At 34.2% G+C, this 18,073-nt stretch overlaps 1 protein-coding gene across 2 annotated transcripts in view; it reads right to left on the bottom strand.

The window, feature by feature from the left end:
• Positions 1–71: 71 nt before the first annotated feature.
• Positions 72–18,073, bottom strand: part of LOC113521640 (probable beta-hexosaminidase fdl) — a 118,948-nt gene continuing 100,946 nt past the window's right edge. For both annotated transcript variants that reach the window (XM_026907234.3, XM_026907236.3), the window contains exons 4-5: positions 7,166–7,363; positions 72–6,813 (exon numbers count right to left, since the gene is read on the bottom strand). In XM_026907234.3, coding sequence (XP_026763035.1) covers positions 5,076–6,813; positions 7,166–7,341 — 1,914 coding nt within the window. In that variant the 5' untranslated portion in view covers positions 7,342–7,363 and the 3' untranslated portion in view covers positions 72–5,075. The remainder of the gene's footprint in view (positions 6,814–7,165; positions 7,364–18,073) is intronic.

The raw sequence follows: 18,073 nt of genomic DNA, 5'->3' as shown, positions 1-18,073 counted from the left end.
GCTTTGTACTCTTATTTCTATGAGGAAGTTTTCTAACAGATGTAAATAATCGTTGAAATTAAACGCAGAAATTGATAGAATTATTTTATATTTCATAGATTACACCACAAAATCACTGTAGCACCAAACATTACAAAATGTACAAAATTGTGCCTGTTTATTGATCACACACATTGATGATTTACGATACCATTCGTTATATGAATACCCACTATCTACATTGAAACATTCTTTATTACAAACATTTTAAGTTACGTGCAATCGACAGCAAAAAAAAAAATATCAAAGGGTTATTGCACTATCATAATTATATGGGCTCTAAATGAAAATTGATTTAATTTTCTTTTTTACTTCTGTGTTGGCAATTATTTATACGGAGTCTCTGATGTTAAACGGCAACCGTAATTTATGGACACCTACAATATCAGGGTTGTCACTAGCGCGTTATCGACTTTTAAATAATCGACCATCAATATTTCTAAATCATACTAAAGCACAGCGCCATCTAGTACCAAACTGAATAGAATCTTGTAACATAATATTTTTAGTATTGTAAATGCATGTTAAATTTGTAGAAAAGCCCAGTATAATACGAATTGAATACAAATGCTACTATTGTACTATAATCGAACCCGCAGTCCTCGGAAAACTCCACAGATTAAATATAATAAAGTACTATATTGATTTAAATTATGGTAGTGTAATAACCCGCTTAAACTATTCCAAATTAAATAATCTCAATAAAATGCATTATATATAATAAAATCAATTGTATTTACAAAAATAATTCTTCATATAATTTGTAAATTAAATATGTATGATTAAAAATCAATTTAAGAAAATAATGTCAAATTGATTAAAAAATATTGTGCTTATATCGGCACTCATTTCATTTGTAAAGTTTTTTGTACGCTACAACATGTTTGTCAGACGACGGACAGTTTGTCTGCGGACTCTACAAAGTCGTATATCTATCTACTTGATATTAAATTCAGATATTATGATCGGTCCAACATTTAAAATGACGTCCGATCTTAGGAATACGATCTGTCTTCCCAAGTGGACTTAGAGACAAAAAAAATATCTAAATACAAAATGTCCGTCGTGTGTAAGTCAAAATTTCTAATACACAACAAAATATGTCATACACTCGCTGTGCTTAAGAACAAATAATCTTTGTTCGTGATTATTCTAGCCTGGTGTGTGGCTCGTAATCTCGTCATACAAGGGCAAACTTATTGATATGAACTATACATAATGTTAAATGAACATGTAATATATAATATTAATGTGACAATAAAATATATAATCGATTATTTATATAAACGCATTAAGGTTTAATTTAAATTACAGAACAATCTTATACTTACATTTAAAATAGTATTCCGTTAACAGATTATTTTCAATTGTTGATATAATTAATCATTTCTATATGTAAATAACGCAACACATTTTGTGGGGGGAAAGGGATTGTTAGCAATGGAGTTTGACAGCCCCATTGCTAGCAATATGCCCTATTAGGTCGACGTCCACGTGGAACCATCGTGAACAATTCTTGTTGAATTCGTCACGATGGGCCAACTGACCTGCTTCATCCTCACCTATCATTCTTCACTGGTGCTCCGCCAGCGTATCCCGATAGCGCAGGCGGGGTTACCATTCCATTATCACCCATTAAAAAAAAACGCAACACACATTAATTTAATTAACAACAAAACATTATTTGTGACCTATTTGGCAGTTTGAACGTCTAAGGTGGCCGAATGGGCGAATAATACTTATTAAATAGGGTAATACAATTTAAAAGATAACGCTCTATATTCGAGTATTTTTTCATATTTAAATGTTAGTGCATTGCGGTTATATTAAAGTTTTTCGAATATCACTTATTATAAGTTACATTAAAGATAAGTCAGTGGGGTCAATTCTGAATCGCTAATTGTTTAAACCTATTTTTAAAATTATAATTTCATATCACACCGAAATCTTTATTGTAAGGACCAATATGAATTAATTTTGCTAATAGTTTTAAATAAACAAAAATATTCTAGTTCAGGACACAACAGTAATTTTACGAAATTACTATATTAAAATATTCGGAGATAAGATTAGAGAGATGGCGATTTAGAATCGACCCAAGTGTATATATAGAATATTGTTGTAAAATTGAGATATGCTATAATGATGGTAGCGATCACGCTTGGCAATTGGTAATCAGTGATCACAGACGAGAGTAGAGTTACCATGTTTAAATAAAATAACACTCTTCAAATGTTATGATATTATTTGCACACTACACCAAGATTTATTATTGGTGGGATTGATCATTTAAGTAATGATGTTGTTAACTTATTATCACTAAGCATGTGATGTTAACTTTACAACAACAACTAATATTGTTATAACATAATAGACTTTAATATGTTATAACAATATTAAATATAAATGCGACAATTTTTGTAGGCTCCATAGCAGTGATAAAATAAAATAATACAAAATGATTAATTCGAATAAAGTTTGATTAAAATCAGCTGCGCATTTTACAATTGCATTGTTAACCCGCGTATGGTATTTACTGAACCAGTTCGCTTTCAAATTGTTAATTTATAACAACTTACTAAACGTTTTATATTGTGCAAAAATAGAAATAGAAAATTAAATGGAAAGATATATAGATATATTGAGTATTTATATATATTAAACTTTTACATTAGTACTTACACATAATAAAATGTTCAATTGTTTATTTCATTAACAGTTAAAAAAAACTTTTTTAAAGGGTTTAAAACAAAAATGTACAATTTTGACAATATTACATATTAAAATTGCGATTGGGTCATTATTTTTTTTCAGTTAAAAAATCACTTTAACGACAAACTTTTACACTATTTAAGCTTTAAAATTCTATAAAAATGTAAAATTTAGAAATAAAAAGAACAAATGTATAAAAATTTCTAAATTTATTAAATAAATTATCAATTAGCATTAATTTGTGCACATTTTTAATTATAAGCTAATCTTTCGACGTAGGAAAATACCATCAACAAATCTAATTGATCGTACAGACGGCGCCATATTTGCCCACTATTACGTTCACCACATTAGCAACGATCGATTGTATCCTACTCTAACTCATCTGGGTTAACTCAGTACTTATATTTTTATTTCCTATAATAATTACCAATGATTGTTTAAGAATTTCCTAATTATAAGAAGTGAAAATTGAAGAGCTCAATTTGAAAATAATGAGAACAATTTGCGAATATTAATAAATTATATTTATAGCTACTGTTAAATTGTATTATATAAATATATATTATACATATAATTTATATACTAGTTGCAATAGCGTTTTTCCTATCATTAACATTGTTAATCACATTTGCGTGTCTACAGTCGAGTCTATTTGAATTGCGCGCGTGTACAATAACAAATTATAGACTTGGTAAGTTACCCTTTGCATGCTTATTAGACCCACCATAGATGATGGGATAACAAATAATCTGAAGATCATTGAAAAAAATATTAGCGTCTAACTTAAACGGTATAAACACTCTCATTAGAAATAGAATAGGTATGAGATGAAACTATGTTATCTATTTTTTATTTAAAAAAAAAAAAAATGTTTCCATAAACTGTAAAATCATACTGATTAAACTGCAAAAACATACAAAATTATTTTTGAAGTTTGACCTTGAATTTTTAAAAAAATCTATATAGAATAATAAAGTGATAAGTATTTTTTATTGAGAAATTGTATAATGAGAATTTACCCCATCATCTGTTATTATTAATGTCTATGGAATTTGGGTAATTCGTTTATTAGCGGGCAATTATCATTGGGCATGTTGGTTAGGGACCGAACGGCAATCGCTACCGACTCAGATTGTTCACACTTTGGTTACTATCACTTGAGGAATAATAATTCTGTAAGAAATGCAAAAGTTTAAAATGAACTGTGAGCGATTCTTGTTTAGCTGCTGTCTTGTTACGATTGGTAGTTGCAAACACTGATGTACCATATTGCCGCTTAAATTTATTATTCAGCGACTGAGTTATAATTTATAAATTTACGCCTTATTCATAATCAAACATTTTATGAATATATTTTAGCTATTGAAGTGTTTTGTCTTTTTTTTCTAAATTCGCAGTTTTAAAGAAAGTGACAAAATACTGTAATAGTTAAAATAAATTTTGTACAAGATTTTAGTTTTTATAAATAAGCAGGTTAGACGCATAAATTACTTACTAAATAAAGGTCGAGTACATCATGTTTACAACTATCCAATAGCATAATCTACCAGCGATAGTATCCAATGCGCTATCAGCCTAATGTCGGTAGCAGTCGAGTATATCGGTGGGCACTTAATATTGGTAATTCGAGTAAATTATCTATTTTATAATAAATCTAACGGCTATCTATGTATCTATTCAAAGTAGGCTGCGTTTACCTATTGTTCAACCTTCAAATTTAATGTTTGTGATCTACCTAATTATAATTACAAGCGCTGTACAAATTTCTATCTACTCTCTTAAGTATATAAAGATATCTAACTAATGTTTACTAATTATTATTATGTACAAGAAAAGTCATTGTGTAGATGCCCTAAAAATCTCATTCGATTACATTTGTGACTGCCTCTCTTATAAAAAAAATTATATTACTGTCATAGCATTGATTGCATAGAGATAGATTGCAACGGGTCACAATCATCAGTAAAGTTAATAAATCAAATAGAATTAATTGTAAACCAAATCCTCATTAAGTAACTTGTATGAAAACTAGATGGCGTTAAATAAGCGCCATACAAATTATATCGTTTGCTTGGTTTTCAAAATTAGAATAACTTGTGACCTGAGAAACCAAACAACGACCAACTCAAAATTTTCAGAACTTAGTCAATTTAGAAAAAGTTTTTAAACTGATTTGACCGAGAATTCAATCATCCAATCACCAACCACGGGGGTTATCGCAGGCGCAATGAGATATTTCAGCCACGAAGAGCGCCGACGGCACTTGGCGGTCGTGGTTCGGAAGGTGATGAAGGTGTGGAGGGTGAAGGAGACGCGGTCGGCTATAGGCAAGCATGTGGATTGTGTGAACACCAGCGCGGCCACAGTGGTGCCGCCCGAATTCCTCGAGCTACCAGTCGTGAGCGCTGTGTATCAAGACGTAAGTACACGTCTGCCGCCGCACCCTCCGCACGGTCCGACCACAGCCGCTCCGCCATTGCTGCCGTGCGAGGCCATACCCGTGCGTCCAAACCCCCAGGGCCAAGCTGTTCAGTCCACTGACACGCGGCACCGCCTTCCACTCGCCATGGCAAGGCGTCTCCCATGCCTGCGGGCATTGGTGCCTCTTCTATCCAAGGCCGATGCTCGTATACCTGCTGCCATGAGCGGTAGGGGCCGCAGTGCCCATCAGAACTGTCACGCCACGATCCGAATCCACAGTCTAAGTACCACGCGTCAACGTGCGAAATTACCGAGCGGAAGCCAGCGTCGAGGACCGCTCGTGATTCCGGCCATCTCGATGCGCCCCATATTTGCACGCCGAAATGTTTAGGATCCAATCTTTCCAAGTATGGCGAACGTGTTAATCGAGACGACCACAAAAGTGTTAATTCTGGCGCTTTACCACCGTTGGCGCTCTCTAACGCGCTCATAGCCCGTCGTGTGAATTCAAACCAAAGTTCCATGGGATCGGTATCGTTAAAATGCTGCGCCCAGCAGCGTTCGGAAACTTCGTCGCCGCCGAGATGAAACAGATCGTCGACTTCGGTCACCTGAATAATCTCAGCGTATATGCGTTCAAGTAATTCGTATACGTGAGGATTACGTGGATTTAATTGTCCACATGGAGGTTCGCCGCAATAGGCACTCCACGGTTCAGCTTCTATACAATATGCTAAATGACCGAGTCCTGCCGCAGGGCCCCAATCCCAAGCACGGCCTACATGCGCCGGTGCATCAACTTCTAATAATACGCGAATACCTCGTAGCTTTGCATGACGGACTATTGCTCTCACTTCGTCCATTGTGTAAATGGCGCCCGGTCCATATGCTCCATGTTGTGCTAATTGAGGTGCACTATTTAATCTCAGTGGGAATGACTGAGAATCACTCACATGCCAATGAAACGTGTTAAGTTTGCAGGCGGCCATAGCATCGATTGTTCTTATTAATTCACCTACTGGAAAATAGTTTCGCGCGGTATCTAGTAGGAATCCTCTATATTTAAAGCGTGGTGCGTCTTCTACAGTCGCTGCTTCTAAAACTAATAGACTCTGTGCGTAAGGATCTAGCCAAACTAGCTGAGATAGAGTTTCAAATCCGTGTCGGGCGCCACAAAATGAATGCGCCGTTATATCAACCACTAAGGAATTACCTAATGGTCTTAATCTTAATTTGTAGCTTTCATCGGTATCTAACCGCATGCGGGGATCTGCGCTGCCGTTAACTGCGACACGTACTAGTACATCTCGCGGTGGCCCTACTTCACTGCGTCTATTTTCACCGCTGATACTTTTTTCTAGATCTCGCATGTCCTCTTTCATGAGTGCAAAAGCATCATGTAGATGCTTCTCGACATCACGGGATGGTGAAGCGATAACTTGCAGAGAAATTCCTGCAGATCTTATTGGCACCGCGGCAGTGGCGAGACTGACAGGTCCTGTTGGTTGCGGCCAAAGCTGTGTGGAGGCACATAACATATTGCACGTAGGTAAGGATTGCAGCGTTGTTGTTTCTGAAGCGAGCATTCGTTCACATCGGTCGTTTCGACATATCCAAGTCCATTGTGGTTCAGCACCCCTGAAGACAAAAAAATTAAATATTGTAGCAATAATGAAAAATATGATAGACTGTAGAAAAACTTTACTAATGTTTACATGATACAAAATAACGCTTAATAAATGGTCTTAGCAACAGTAAAACCTAGGTACCTCATACTCTACTAAGATTTCCTCAGCGGTGATGAGTTTGAACTACAATAACAGCGAAAGTTTGAGTGTCAATTTAAATTTCTATAACAATTCTCTAATGAAGCTGCAACAACGAGACACAACTTCTTATGTATGGAATGACGTAACAGGTGACTAAGGGAACAAATTACAATACCGCAGTACAAAGGGATGGTAATGATTGGTAAATTAACAAGACTTACGTGTAGACACTTTGTAAGGGCCTATGTGTGAGTTCGTTACTCTGTTGACGCCAGTAGAGAAGGGCGGCACCAGTGCACGCCACGGCACCCAGCAGCACGAGAGCGCGGCGTAGTCGCCCCACGCGAGAGAAGGGGGCAGATACTCCGCGCCCTAGCGCTTCTCCCCACGACTTCATCTTAGCGGTTCGATTGATGCGTCTGTCAACAAATTAATATACAATTAACAATGCTTGTTAATATCATAAAATATGCATTAGGTAATAGAATAATATGAGACATAATTTTGCAATTTACGAGAGAATTGGTTTCGGTCTGTAAGCTGTATGTACACGAAGTAATATTTTATTGATTTGATCAATCGAAACAAACATAAAAAAACAGAATTTACACAAGCACAGTATAACACTATACAATACCAGCCAGTAATTGAAGTCTCCCCTTATTGAGGGGTTTTGCGATTAGTTGCCAAGCTTGGCAGGCGGGTTGGCAACTGCAGTAAGGCCTTGATAAGCCATGACAGTTGCTACGAGCAGTAATGAGGTGTTACGTTTATCTTCACCAGGTAGGTCGCCAGATTGTTCGCTATTCATTCTTCATATTATAAAAAAAAGTTATTCAATAATTGCGGCGTGATATTAAGCTTAAGAATCATTGCAGATAGGAGAGAATAATTCGTAATGGGACTTAGCTCCCTGTTAGGTGGGACTGTCACACCTTCACGGGATTTCCTCTGAATTCCATTGTAAATTCTTAGCAAATTCGTGACTAGAGGCCAACTGATGAGATTTCATTCTCTCGATAGTATAGGATTATTTTTATCCCCTTAAAAATATTTATATAAGATCTTTAAAAGAACATAATTTACTAAGTGCGAAATAAATAATATTACTGTGTAGTGTTTACAAATCATTGGTGGCCTCTGTCCTAGTAGCTTTGGGAACATCGGTGTTCGTTGTTTACGAGATACGAGCCTATTTCTAAAGTGAGACGAGCTAAAAGGCGTTAGACGTCGGAGCTTTTAGGTCACTTCACTCAAGTTAGTGCTTAGTGCCGGCGTTCGTTTCAGTTTTACCATTATAAGAGTGTAAACGAATTCATTGATATTAAGGTTAGTAGATTACCTGTTACTGAGATTTGGATCTTCTTAATGAACACAAAACGTTATGTCGAAAGATTGAGATAAAACTGACAACATGAAAGGATAGAAAAGAGTATTTATTTACCAATAATACTATAGCATAACATAACAATGGCTCAGAAACCACTAGTTATATTTCTGAACTTGAGGGAAGAGCGGCAGGCATGTTGCTTTGCGTAATGAGGTTTCAGTTTCGATTTTCTGTCGGGCCATTTTAGAAAATGACCTTCTTTTAATTGGGTTGGATCTGCTAGGTGTGCATATCCTATTATGCTTCCATTTGACCGTTGCATAATCGCTCAGTCCTAGTTTGGCGAGCGGGCTATTGGTGACATTGTGTATGTAAAACAACGCATTATCTAACAATTGGCTGATCACTTTTTTTAATGCGTGACAATCTCTATTTTCCTGGGGGGAAAGGGATTGTTATTAATGAGGTTCAATAGCCCCTTTGCTAGCAATATACCCTATTAGGTCGACCTGCACGCGGTTTTCCCTGGAAACTATCATGGCTAATTTATCGTTAAATTCGTCACGATGGGCTAACTAACCTGCCAGTATATACCGATAGCGCGAGCGGGGTAACGATGCTATATTCACCCATTAAAAATCTCTTTTTTTTTTGACTGACCATTTTCAGGACGTCATTTAATATTTGATGGTTCATCTAGATGTATATGATAGAGTCTCCTCTATACGTACCGTCTTATATTCAATATAATAGAATAGAAACATTATACACATAATGCAACAATATATTGAATCAGTGCAATTTTTTTACGTTTTGACCAATAATTCTATGGGAAAAAAGTTCAGTAACAGTGATTGAACACAGTTGGTCTATAAAACGTTGCAATTACTATCGATTTCACTCCATCTGTTTATACTCATGTTTATGGTATTACAACAACAAATGGGTACCTGATTTATTTATTGATTATTGATAGATTAATAATAATAATAGTATAAGAATAATTACTTTCTTTACGGAAATCGTCGTCTATGCTATAGACAAGGACAACATCGTGTCTTACTGGAAATTTACAATCGGGACATAATGCGTCGCAATACAGGTAAATACCAGATAAATACATCGGCAATAAAAATCAAGTAAGTACGTACTATTTACCAGTATTCGTGTCGTGTTCGTGAATTAAAAATATGTGTAAATATGAGTTATGTGTGATCCCTCTTAAAACATCACCAGAGGGAGACTTTGTACAAAAGTCGATTGCTTGGGTATCTCTGTCCCATTCGTGTTTCTACCGTGAAGCAGTTGTTTGCATGGCTGTGTTTCGGTTTGAAGGGTGGCATATGGCGTGACTTTACAGGGTACAGAGGAATAACATTCGAGTCCTCAGGAATGGCAACACATGGGGGGTATCATGAGCGAAACAGTATACTCTGTTATGTCCATGGTACTGCTCATGTCTATAGGCGACGGTTACCATTTTCCATCGTGTGGGTCGTCATTTTGTTTGCCATTATAAGTTGTATAAAAAAAATCACCAAGGCCTAACTGTGGTTGCCAACCTGCCTGCCAAGCGTGGCAACAACTGGCAAAACATTCCTTATGGAGAAGGCCTATATCCAGCGGTAGATAGTTAACGGCTGATAGCTATATTGTGATAATATACTGTGATAACAAGGGTATCATTCAATGGATTGCCATTCTTGAAAATAAAAATGTTATGCTTCCCTATCATGCACTTTCATTACTATATTCCATCCTTCAAACCGTTAGACAGAGTACAAATGCTTAGCAGAGATAAGGTAGAGATCATCCCTATATCTCCAACTGCGTGAAACTGCACTTGTCCAGTAGTTAAAGATTTACTAACACCCTCTAAGTTGTACTAACAAAATGAGTCTCTGTAACTTACTATAATAAATAAATAATAATTTGTGGTAAAAGCACGAGTGGGACAGACATATTCAAATATACAAGTTTTGTACAGTCTCCCGCTGGTAAACGTAAGTGTCCAGTGATCTATAGAAGACCATTACTAATCGACACAGGGTTGCCAAATATGAATTTAGATTTTTACTAAATCATAAATTTGTATCGTTGTCTTTACGTTTTGTGCCACAAAGTGAACGACAAAAAGGTAATTTTTTTCCCTCTTATCATCTATTATACCTACATCTTCAGTCGTATATTTTACTGTACCGTATATAATTGTATACAAGTAATAAAACTATTACCTAAATTTTCCAAAATTACCCAAATTTCTTCAAACCCATTTTACTTTTCTTAAAAAGATCTCTCCAAGAATTTAATTTCACCACAATTGCGAAAATTGACCCAAAATTGCGAAAAAATATCCAATCTGACAACACTGAGCCGACATGTACAACACGTAAGAACGTATTCATATAAATATAAAATTTTTAGGTTTCATCTTGAAGTGTCGAGTCGTCTTATAGGGTCGTGAATGCTTAATGTCCAGTCTTGGAGGTGGGAGAGCATTTACTATGCTATATAACTATAGAACTATAGACCTATATCTATTTTGCCAGTTCTAAGTAAGGTGTTTGAAAAGATAATGTTAAATCAAATGTTACATCACTTCAGGGTTAACGGACTGCTTCACAGTCAGCAATATGGTTTCACCGCCGGCAAGTCTACCACTGACGCAGGTGTTGCGCTAGTGACACATATTTTCGAATCTTGGGAGAGGTCACAGGATGCACTCGGAGTTTTTTGTGACCTATCAAAGGCATTTGATTGTGTGGATCATAAAACGCTTTTGTACAAGCTCGAACATTATGGTATAAGAGATAATGATCTAAAATTAATGAGAACTTATTTAGAGGATAGGGTTCAAACTGTAGATATTGACGGTGTAAAATCTAAGGGAGCTAATATTAAGATGGGCGTTCCACAAGGGTCAATCTTAGGCCCCTTTCTCTTTTTAATCTACATAAATGACCTTCCCTTTATGGTAGAGAAAATTGCAGATATAGTGCTGTTTGCGGATGATACTTCGTTAGTGTTTAAAATTGGACGTCAAAGTAATCAATTAGACGATGTAAATTGTGCTATGTCTGCAATATTAAATTGGTTTACATGTAATAACCTATTATTAAATTCCAGCAAAACAAAGTGTATAAAATTTACACTTCCTAATGTAAGACTAATAAATACACAGTTATTGCTTAATGATGAAATAGTAAATTTTGTTAATGATACAGTTTTTTTAGGTATAACAGTGGACTCGAAATTACAATGGGGGCCCCATATTTCAAAATTGGCCAGTAGACTCAGTTCTGCTGCATATGCAATTAGAAGAATTAGACAATTAACAGACGTGGCAACGGCTAAACTTGTATATTTTAGTTATTTCCATAGCATAATGTCTTATGGCATACTGCTGTGGGGTAAAGCAGCCGATATAAATACTATATTTGTTTTACAAAAGAGAGCCATACGTTCTATTTATGGTATGGGTTCGAGAGAGTCATTACGTCAGTGCTTTAAAGACTCAAATATCCTCACAGTTACTTCACAATACATTTATGAAAATATTATGTATACACGGAAGAACTTAGAGAGTTTTAAAAAACTCAAAGACTGTACAAGTAGAAACTTACGCAATATAAATAAGCTTATTTTACCTAAATGCCGTCTGCACAAAATCAGTAATTCATTCTATGGTAATTGCATAAGATTTTATAATAAACTGCCGGAATCTGCATTAAATCTGACAGAGAGGCAATTCAAATCTTATATTAAACAATTTTTATGTAAGAAAGCCTATTACAGGATAGACGAATTCATAGATGACAACATATCAAGTAAATAATTAGTTTATTAGCATACAACGTTATAATTTTATTTTCTCATTGCTTTCTTGATTTAATTGATTAATTTTAGAAATATGAAAGCGTAGCGGTTTTTTTGTATTAATTGCCGCATGCATTCTTATGTAAAATGTGAATACTATAACTATCAGATGGCAATTGTGAGTAGCTTTGACGTGGTCTAGTGTTTTGAGTAGTCATGCTCACTAAAATGTCCAGACTTGTGGCGGCGTGGTGGGCCGGGTCATTGGGCTCCCTAAAATATGGTCGAGCGCAGTGATGGCTGGCTCATCCGTCATACTCGTGAACGGGTGCTGCTTGTAGGGACTGGTCTGCTCTAATCACTATGACTGATTTCCTCTTATTAATTGTTTAACCAGTTGGTTATGTATTCAATATTTTTTTTCTTTTTGAGTATTTAATTGAATTAGTGCTAATTGGTGGTTTGTATTCACACAATTAAACTTGAAAATGTAAAGTAATAATAAAATTATTTAAAAGAGCAACACGCAAGTTTCTTGCTCGTTCTTCTTGTGATGAGACAGCTTTCCGAACGAGCGGTAGATTAAAAAAAAATGTAATGACTTTTCAAAAGTGCTTCAATGTAAGTTTATTTGAATAAATGATTTCTATTCTATTCTATTCTATTCTATGCAAACTGCACGGTGCAGTGCGATCAGTGCATGTTTAATTGCAGCAAGCACCTTTACTTAGTTCTTGCTTAGGGATAGGCATTATTTCATCTTGTCTGAATATTATAGGTATTTAAGTTTATAATCATCAAACGATGTGATATATAAAAGCAAGACTATCTTTATTAATTCTATCCTAACTTACTATTCTGTGACTATTATAGACGCGAAAGATTGTGAGAACGTTTGGCTGGATGTGTGTTACTCTTTCACGTAAAAACTACTGAACCGAGGACCTACCATGAAATGTTTTTCGAAGTTTCGGGCCCGAACGAAATACAAATTGTATGTAAAAACTACATTATACATACCGTTTAAAAACGTTAAAATATTGGTCTTTTAGATTTTTATGTTATGGCTTATGACGAACGAAATACTAGTATTAAGCTCCAATTACTGGACCAATTTCGGTGTAACAACAAGAACAATAAATTAAGTCTGAAAATTCGTAATTACATTAAATCGTAGGTAGGTTGATTTGAATGAAATTTCGTACCCGGATAGTTTATATCCGAACTTAGCACATAGAATACTTCATGTCACTCTATTTATTTAAATATTTGAATTTAGAACGCGAAGTCGCGTGTCTACATGCAGATTTTGCTTTGCAACAAGCAGTTTATTTTTCCAAAATATGAGACCAAGACGAGAGTAAACTCTATCTTATATCTATAGAACTGTTGATGCAATCACGTAAAATAGCCCAAAAAAGACAAAATTGAGAATTTCCTTGCTTGGAAGTAACGTAAAAATATAATAAGAATTTTATCTCCTCTATCTTTAATATATATTTAAGAAAAATATAGAAGATAAATTGTATATAACTATCTCGAGCATAATTGCAATTGATTTAAGTGGTTTGGAACGAGACTACCAAGTTGCATATTTGATGGTCGAATACACTGACCCCAGACTGAGGGCGGAATTTAGTGAACTTACTTATTTGCAAGTGCATCGTAAATTGTACTCTAATATCTTGCGATAGAATCCAATAACGGTGGTTAACACAGTTAATTCAATTTCCTGTAATGGGAATACTGTGCGCCTGGAAATAATAATACGAGGATATATCTTAGAATTGTTTTTTTATTAATAATAACAAATAATATTATATATTTATTTATGTAAAATATATCTATTAAATGTACTTTAATATACGTATGGCATTCATATCTTTATTTGCATATTTTTTTAACACATCACGTTTTTTTATTACATATACTCCTTGTGCCAAATAGCTGCTATTTTTTTTTGTCCTCTACTCAAAGGTTGCCTGGAAGAGATTGCTTTAGCGATATATATATATATATATATATATATATATATATATATATATATATATATATATATATAATTCTTGTGGTGCAATAGAGTGAATAAATAAATAAAATAATAAATCTTTATTTTCTATTACAATGACACATCATTATTATAAATACTTGGTTGATATCAATGTCAATTGTGAGTTTACGAATGATTTATAAGTTGCTCGTATCTATTTCAGTCGTAAATGTGTAGTAATGCGATTTCTAATCTTAATTATTTACATATAGAATTCAATTTAAAGTGGTAGCATCTATTTTGGCGAGTATTCGATCACGAATTAAATATTTTTCTAATTCATCGCTTAACATTTTTTATTCTTTTTTATAGACATTTGATATAACACTTCTCTAAAAGGAACCTAATAATTTCTATTTTACCCTACATTAAGTTTCTTAAAGAAAGTGACAAAAGTATATATTTTATCTTATTTTTATATTGGTCTTTTTATTATATTGATCATCAATAAATACATAATAATCTTATCATTTTATTATTAATAATTTGTTTATTGATCAATTAAACCCAACAGAAAAGTAGTCCAAAGAAGTAAATAAAATAGAGAAATTTAATTCAAAAGTTACATAAGATGGCGAATGTTAACCATTCTGAAATGTTTCACATTAATGAAAGTATATAATTTTTGTTAAGAAAGAAGTTCGCTTCGAATCGCGAAGAAATCGCTTTATAAATGTCACAGTTCAGTAATAAACATAAAAACAAAACATGCGAGTATATTTGTACAATTAAATCGAGAACCTTCTCTTTTTTTGAAGTCGGTTGAAAATATAGTGTACAACATTATTCAGCAGATCCTTTTGTACAACATGTTATAAATACAACATTAACTTAAAATTCTGTGGGCAATTCGATGTAAGTTTGCAACTTTCTCAATGGAAGCTTTGGAATTTTCGTAAAAAGGTAACCGAGTAGGCATAAAGTATGCAGCCAGGTATGGGACCTAGAAAGTTTCGCCTGAGTGCTGGAGACGCGCGAGTGCAATATTTATGATATGTATGCGGGGCGGCGTGACATTTTCGCGGCCTCATGCCGACAGTCGGTTTTAAAAGCGTTAAACTTCACTTCAGACATTATATAATATCAATAGGAGAAAAATGTACTCGCATTTCTCTATTTCGATTTTGCAGAATCGAAAACGTGGAGTGCACGCTTAATAAGCTATTTGATAAAATAGGATATTTATTTATTTATTTATTATTATGGCCGTGTGGTCCCGGCATAGAATAAGCCACACCTTCTTTTTCCATGGGTGTCGACTAAGGGAGGGCGATGGATCGGCAGCAGTGTCGATCTTAACACATCTCTAAAGCCTAACTGCAGTTGCCAACCTACCTGCCAAGCGTGGCAACTCCTGGCAATAACCCCAAGGGATGGCTTATGTTCAGCAGTGGACGGTTAAAGGCTGATATGATATGATTTATTCTTTTTTCCACAATAAAATTTTGTACAAATGGCGAGCTTAATACCATATGGCATTCTCTACCAGCTAACCATTAGGTAAAAACAGAAAGCGTATGAAGGGCAGATGTGGTGAAAAATATTTTATTTTTTTTATACAACTAAGAATGGCAAACAAGCTAACGGCACACCTGATGGAAAGTGGTAACCGTCGCCTATAGACATGAGCAGTATCATGGGCATAACAGAGTATACTGTTTTGCCCATGATACCCCCATGCGTTGCCATTCCTGAGGACTCAGGTGTTATTCCTTTGTACCCAGTAAATTCACGCCATATCCCAACCTTCAAACCGAAACACAGCCATGCAAACACAGCTGCTTCACGGTTGAAACACGAATGGGACAGAGGTACCCAAGCAACCGACTTTTGTACAAAGTCTTCCTCTGTGATATAATTATAGTAATATATTGAAATAATCATACATAATGCATAAGAAATGTACACATAATATATAAACATTGTTGTGGTTTATAAAAGTTATAGAAAGAGATTGAATTTATTTACTAGTCAAATCGCTAGTTACAATAAAAAATTCCATTTTGATTTATTATTTTTTATGATACTTTCTTCTTTGTTTGCCATTCAAACAAGCTGATGGCCTGGTAGGGTGGAAAGTGGTAACCGTCTCTTATAGACTTGAACAGCTGACTTTTTTAAAATAACGTATATGTTGCACGCTACTAATGTTATAAATGAAATGATAATTAAATAAATGTCTTTTCTTTATAATATAATTTTATTTTAGCAACGATCTATTTTTTTTTAAATACAGCTCATGCTATTTTGCGATAATGTTGCTTTTTGTAGGTGAAAAGAATTTTATAAATAGATTAAGTATTTTTTTACTATATCCATTACAAATAAAAAATCAAACCTTACCTCTTTATAATATAACTTCACTTGAATTGTTCAATTCTCATTGTATATTTTTATGTTTCTGATACAATAAAGAAATAAATAAATAATCCCTATTCATAAAAACTATAACGTCCTATAAACCTATATTAATTATTATTGTGTCTTTCTAACGGAGAAATTAGTGCAAAAGAAAGAGACAAAAGGGTTTTTTTTTATGGGTGAAAATGGTACGGTAACCCCGCCTGTGTTAACGGGATAAGCTGGCGGAGCATCAGTGAAGGGTGATAGATGAGAATGAAAACAGGCCAGTTAGCCCATCATGATGAATTCATCAGGAATTAACCATGATAGTTTCCAGGGGGAACCGCGAGGAGGTCGACCTGGTTGGGTATATTGCTAGCAATAGGATTCTCAGTCTCCACTACTAACAATCCCTTTCCCCCTGAGACAAAAGGGTTCTATAGCTACAATAGGTTTATGAGTTTTAACGTTTTTATGAAGATATATCTATATGATATACATATATGAGTACTTTTATTGGTTAAAAATTATATAAATAAAAACAAAAGAAATAAGCTCCCTTTTGTGCTGTCAGATGTTATCAATAAAATAATAAAAGATTAAGCGCCGTGTACCACATGCATACAGTGCAGCCTGAATATTATGCGCATTTCTATGGAACTGGGTCGGATGGTGAATTCTTAAAGCGTATTATTATTTTGATAGAACATCTGTCATAACAATATTATTTATTTCATTCAAATAAAATAACAATGTAATAAAATGAATGAGGGTTAAGTTTGATATTTTCAAATTTAACCCTCATGCATTTTATGCTTTCAAAAGCCATTCGCTGTGTAGTAAATTAGCAGAAATAAATCTTTCTATTTGGTTGGACACAGGCAGATTTGGTTTTAATCAAAGCTTAAAATATTAAGAATGAAGTATAATGAATGATTAATGTTAGATAAGTTTTTTATCGGTATTTATCATGTGATCAGTCTTTTCCTGGCTATAAGCAGATATGATGGCACATGTCGTATGGAATTGATTCTCTTTTGAGAATTTATCTCCATAAAATTCTTTCACTGGCCAGTTTATGGCGGGTTGTTGAAATATTAGATAAGTATAGTAAGAATACGAGCATACCTACATATATGGGCACATATTCAGTTGTTTATCGAGTAAGTAAGGATAAGATTAGTTGGCCTTCCAGAAAATATCGTTGAGTAATCACCTTCCGAGGCCAACGAGAACAAAGGGTTATCGCATGTTGTGTTTGCATTATGAACTATTATACATTATGTATTTAGCCGTCAAAGCACATTATCTGATATAATAGAAATAAAAGAATATATATATATATATATATAAGTAGAAAGCTAAATAAAGCATTACATTGTATAATAATAGCCTTTACAATGTAGTTAGGGAGCGGTTTATGATTTAAAAATAAATATATATTTTGGGTATCCCAACTCTAATGTGTATAAAAAGAATTTAATAAAATAAAAACAGTATAAAGCATTTTCTTTATTATAATATAAAACCTATTTTTTCACTTGGAACTTAGAATATAATATTACAGAAATAATAATAGAATAATAATAG

This window comes from Galleria mellonella, unplaced genomic scaffold, assembly GCF_026898425.1.
Source record: "Galleria mellonella isolate WM207_F2 unplaced genomic scaffold, CSIRO_AGI_GalMel_v1 utg63, whole genome shotgun sequence".
Taxonomy (NCBI): domain Eukaryota; kingdom Metazoa; phylum Arthropoda; class Insecta; order Lepidoptera; family Pyralidae; genus Galleria; species Galleria mellonella.
Note: the sequence above shows the minus strand (reverse complement) of the source record. Positions and strands in the feature narration are given on the sequence as shown.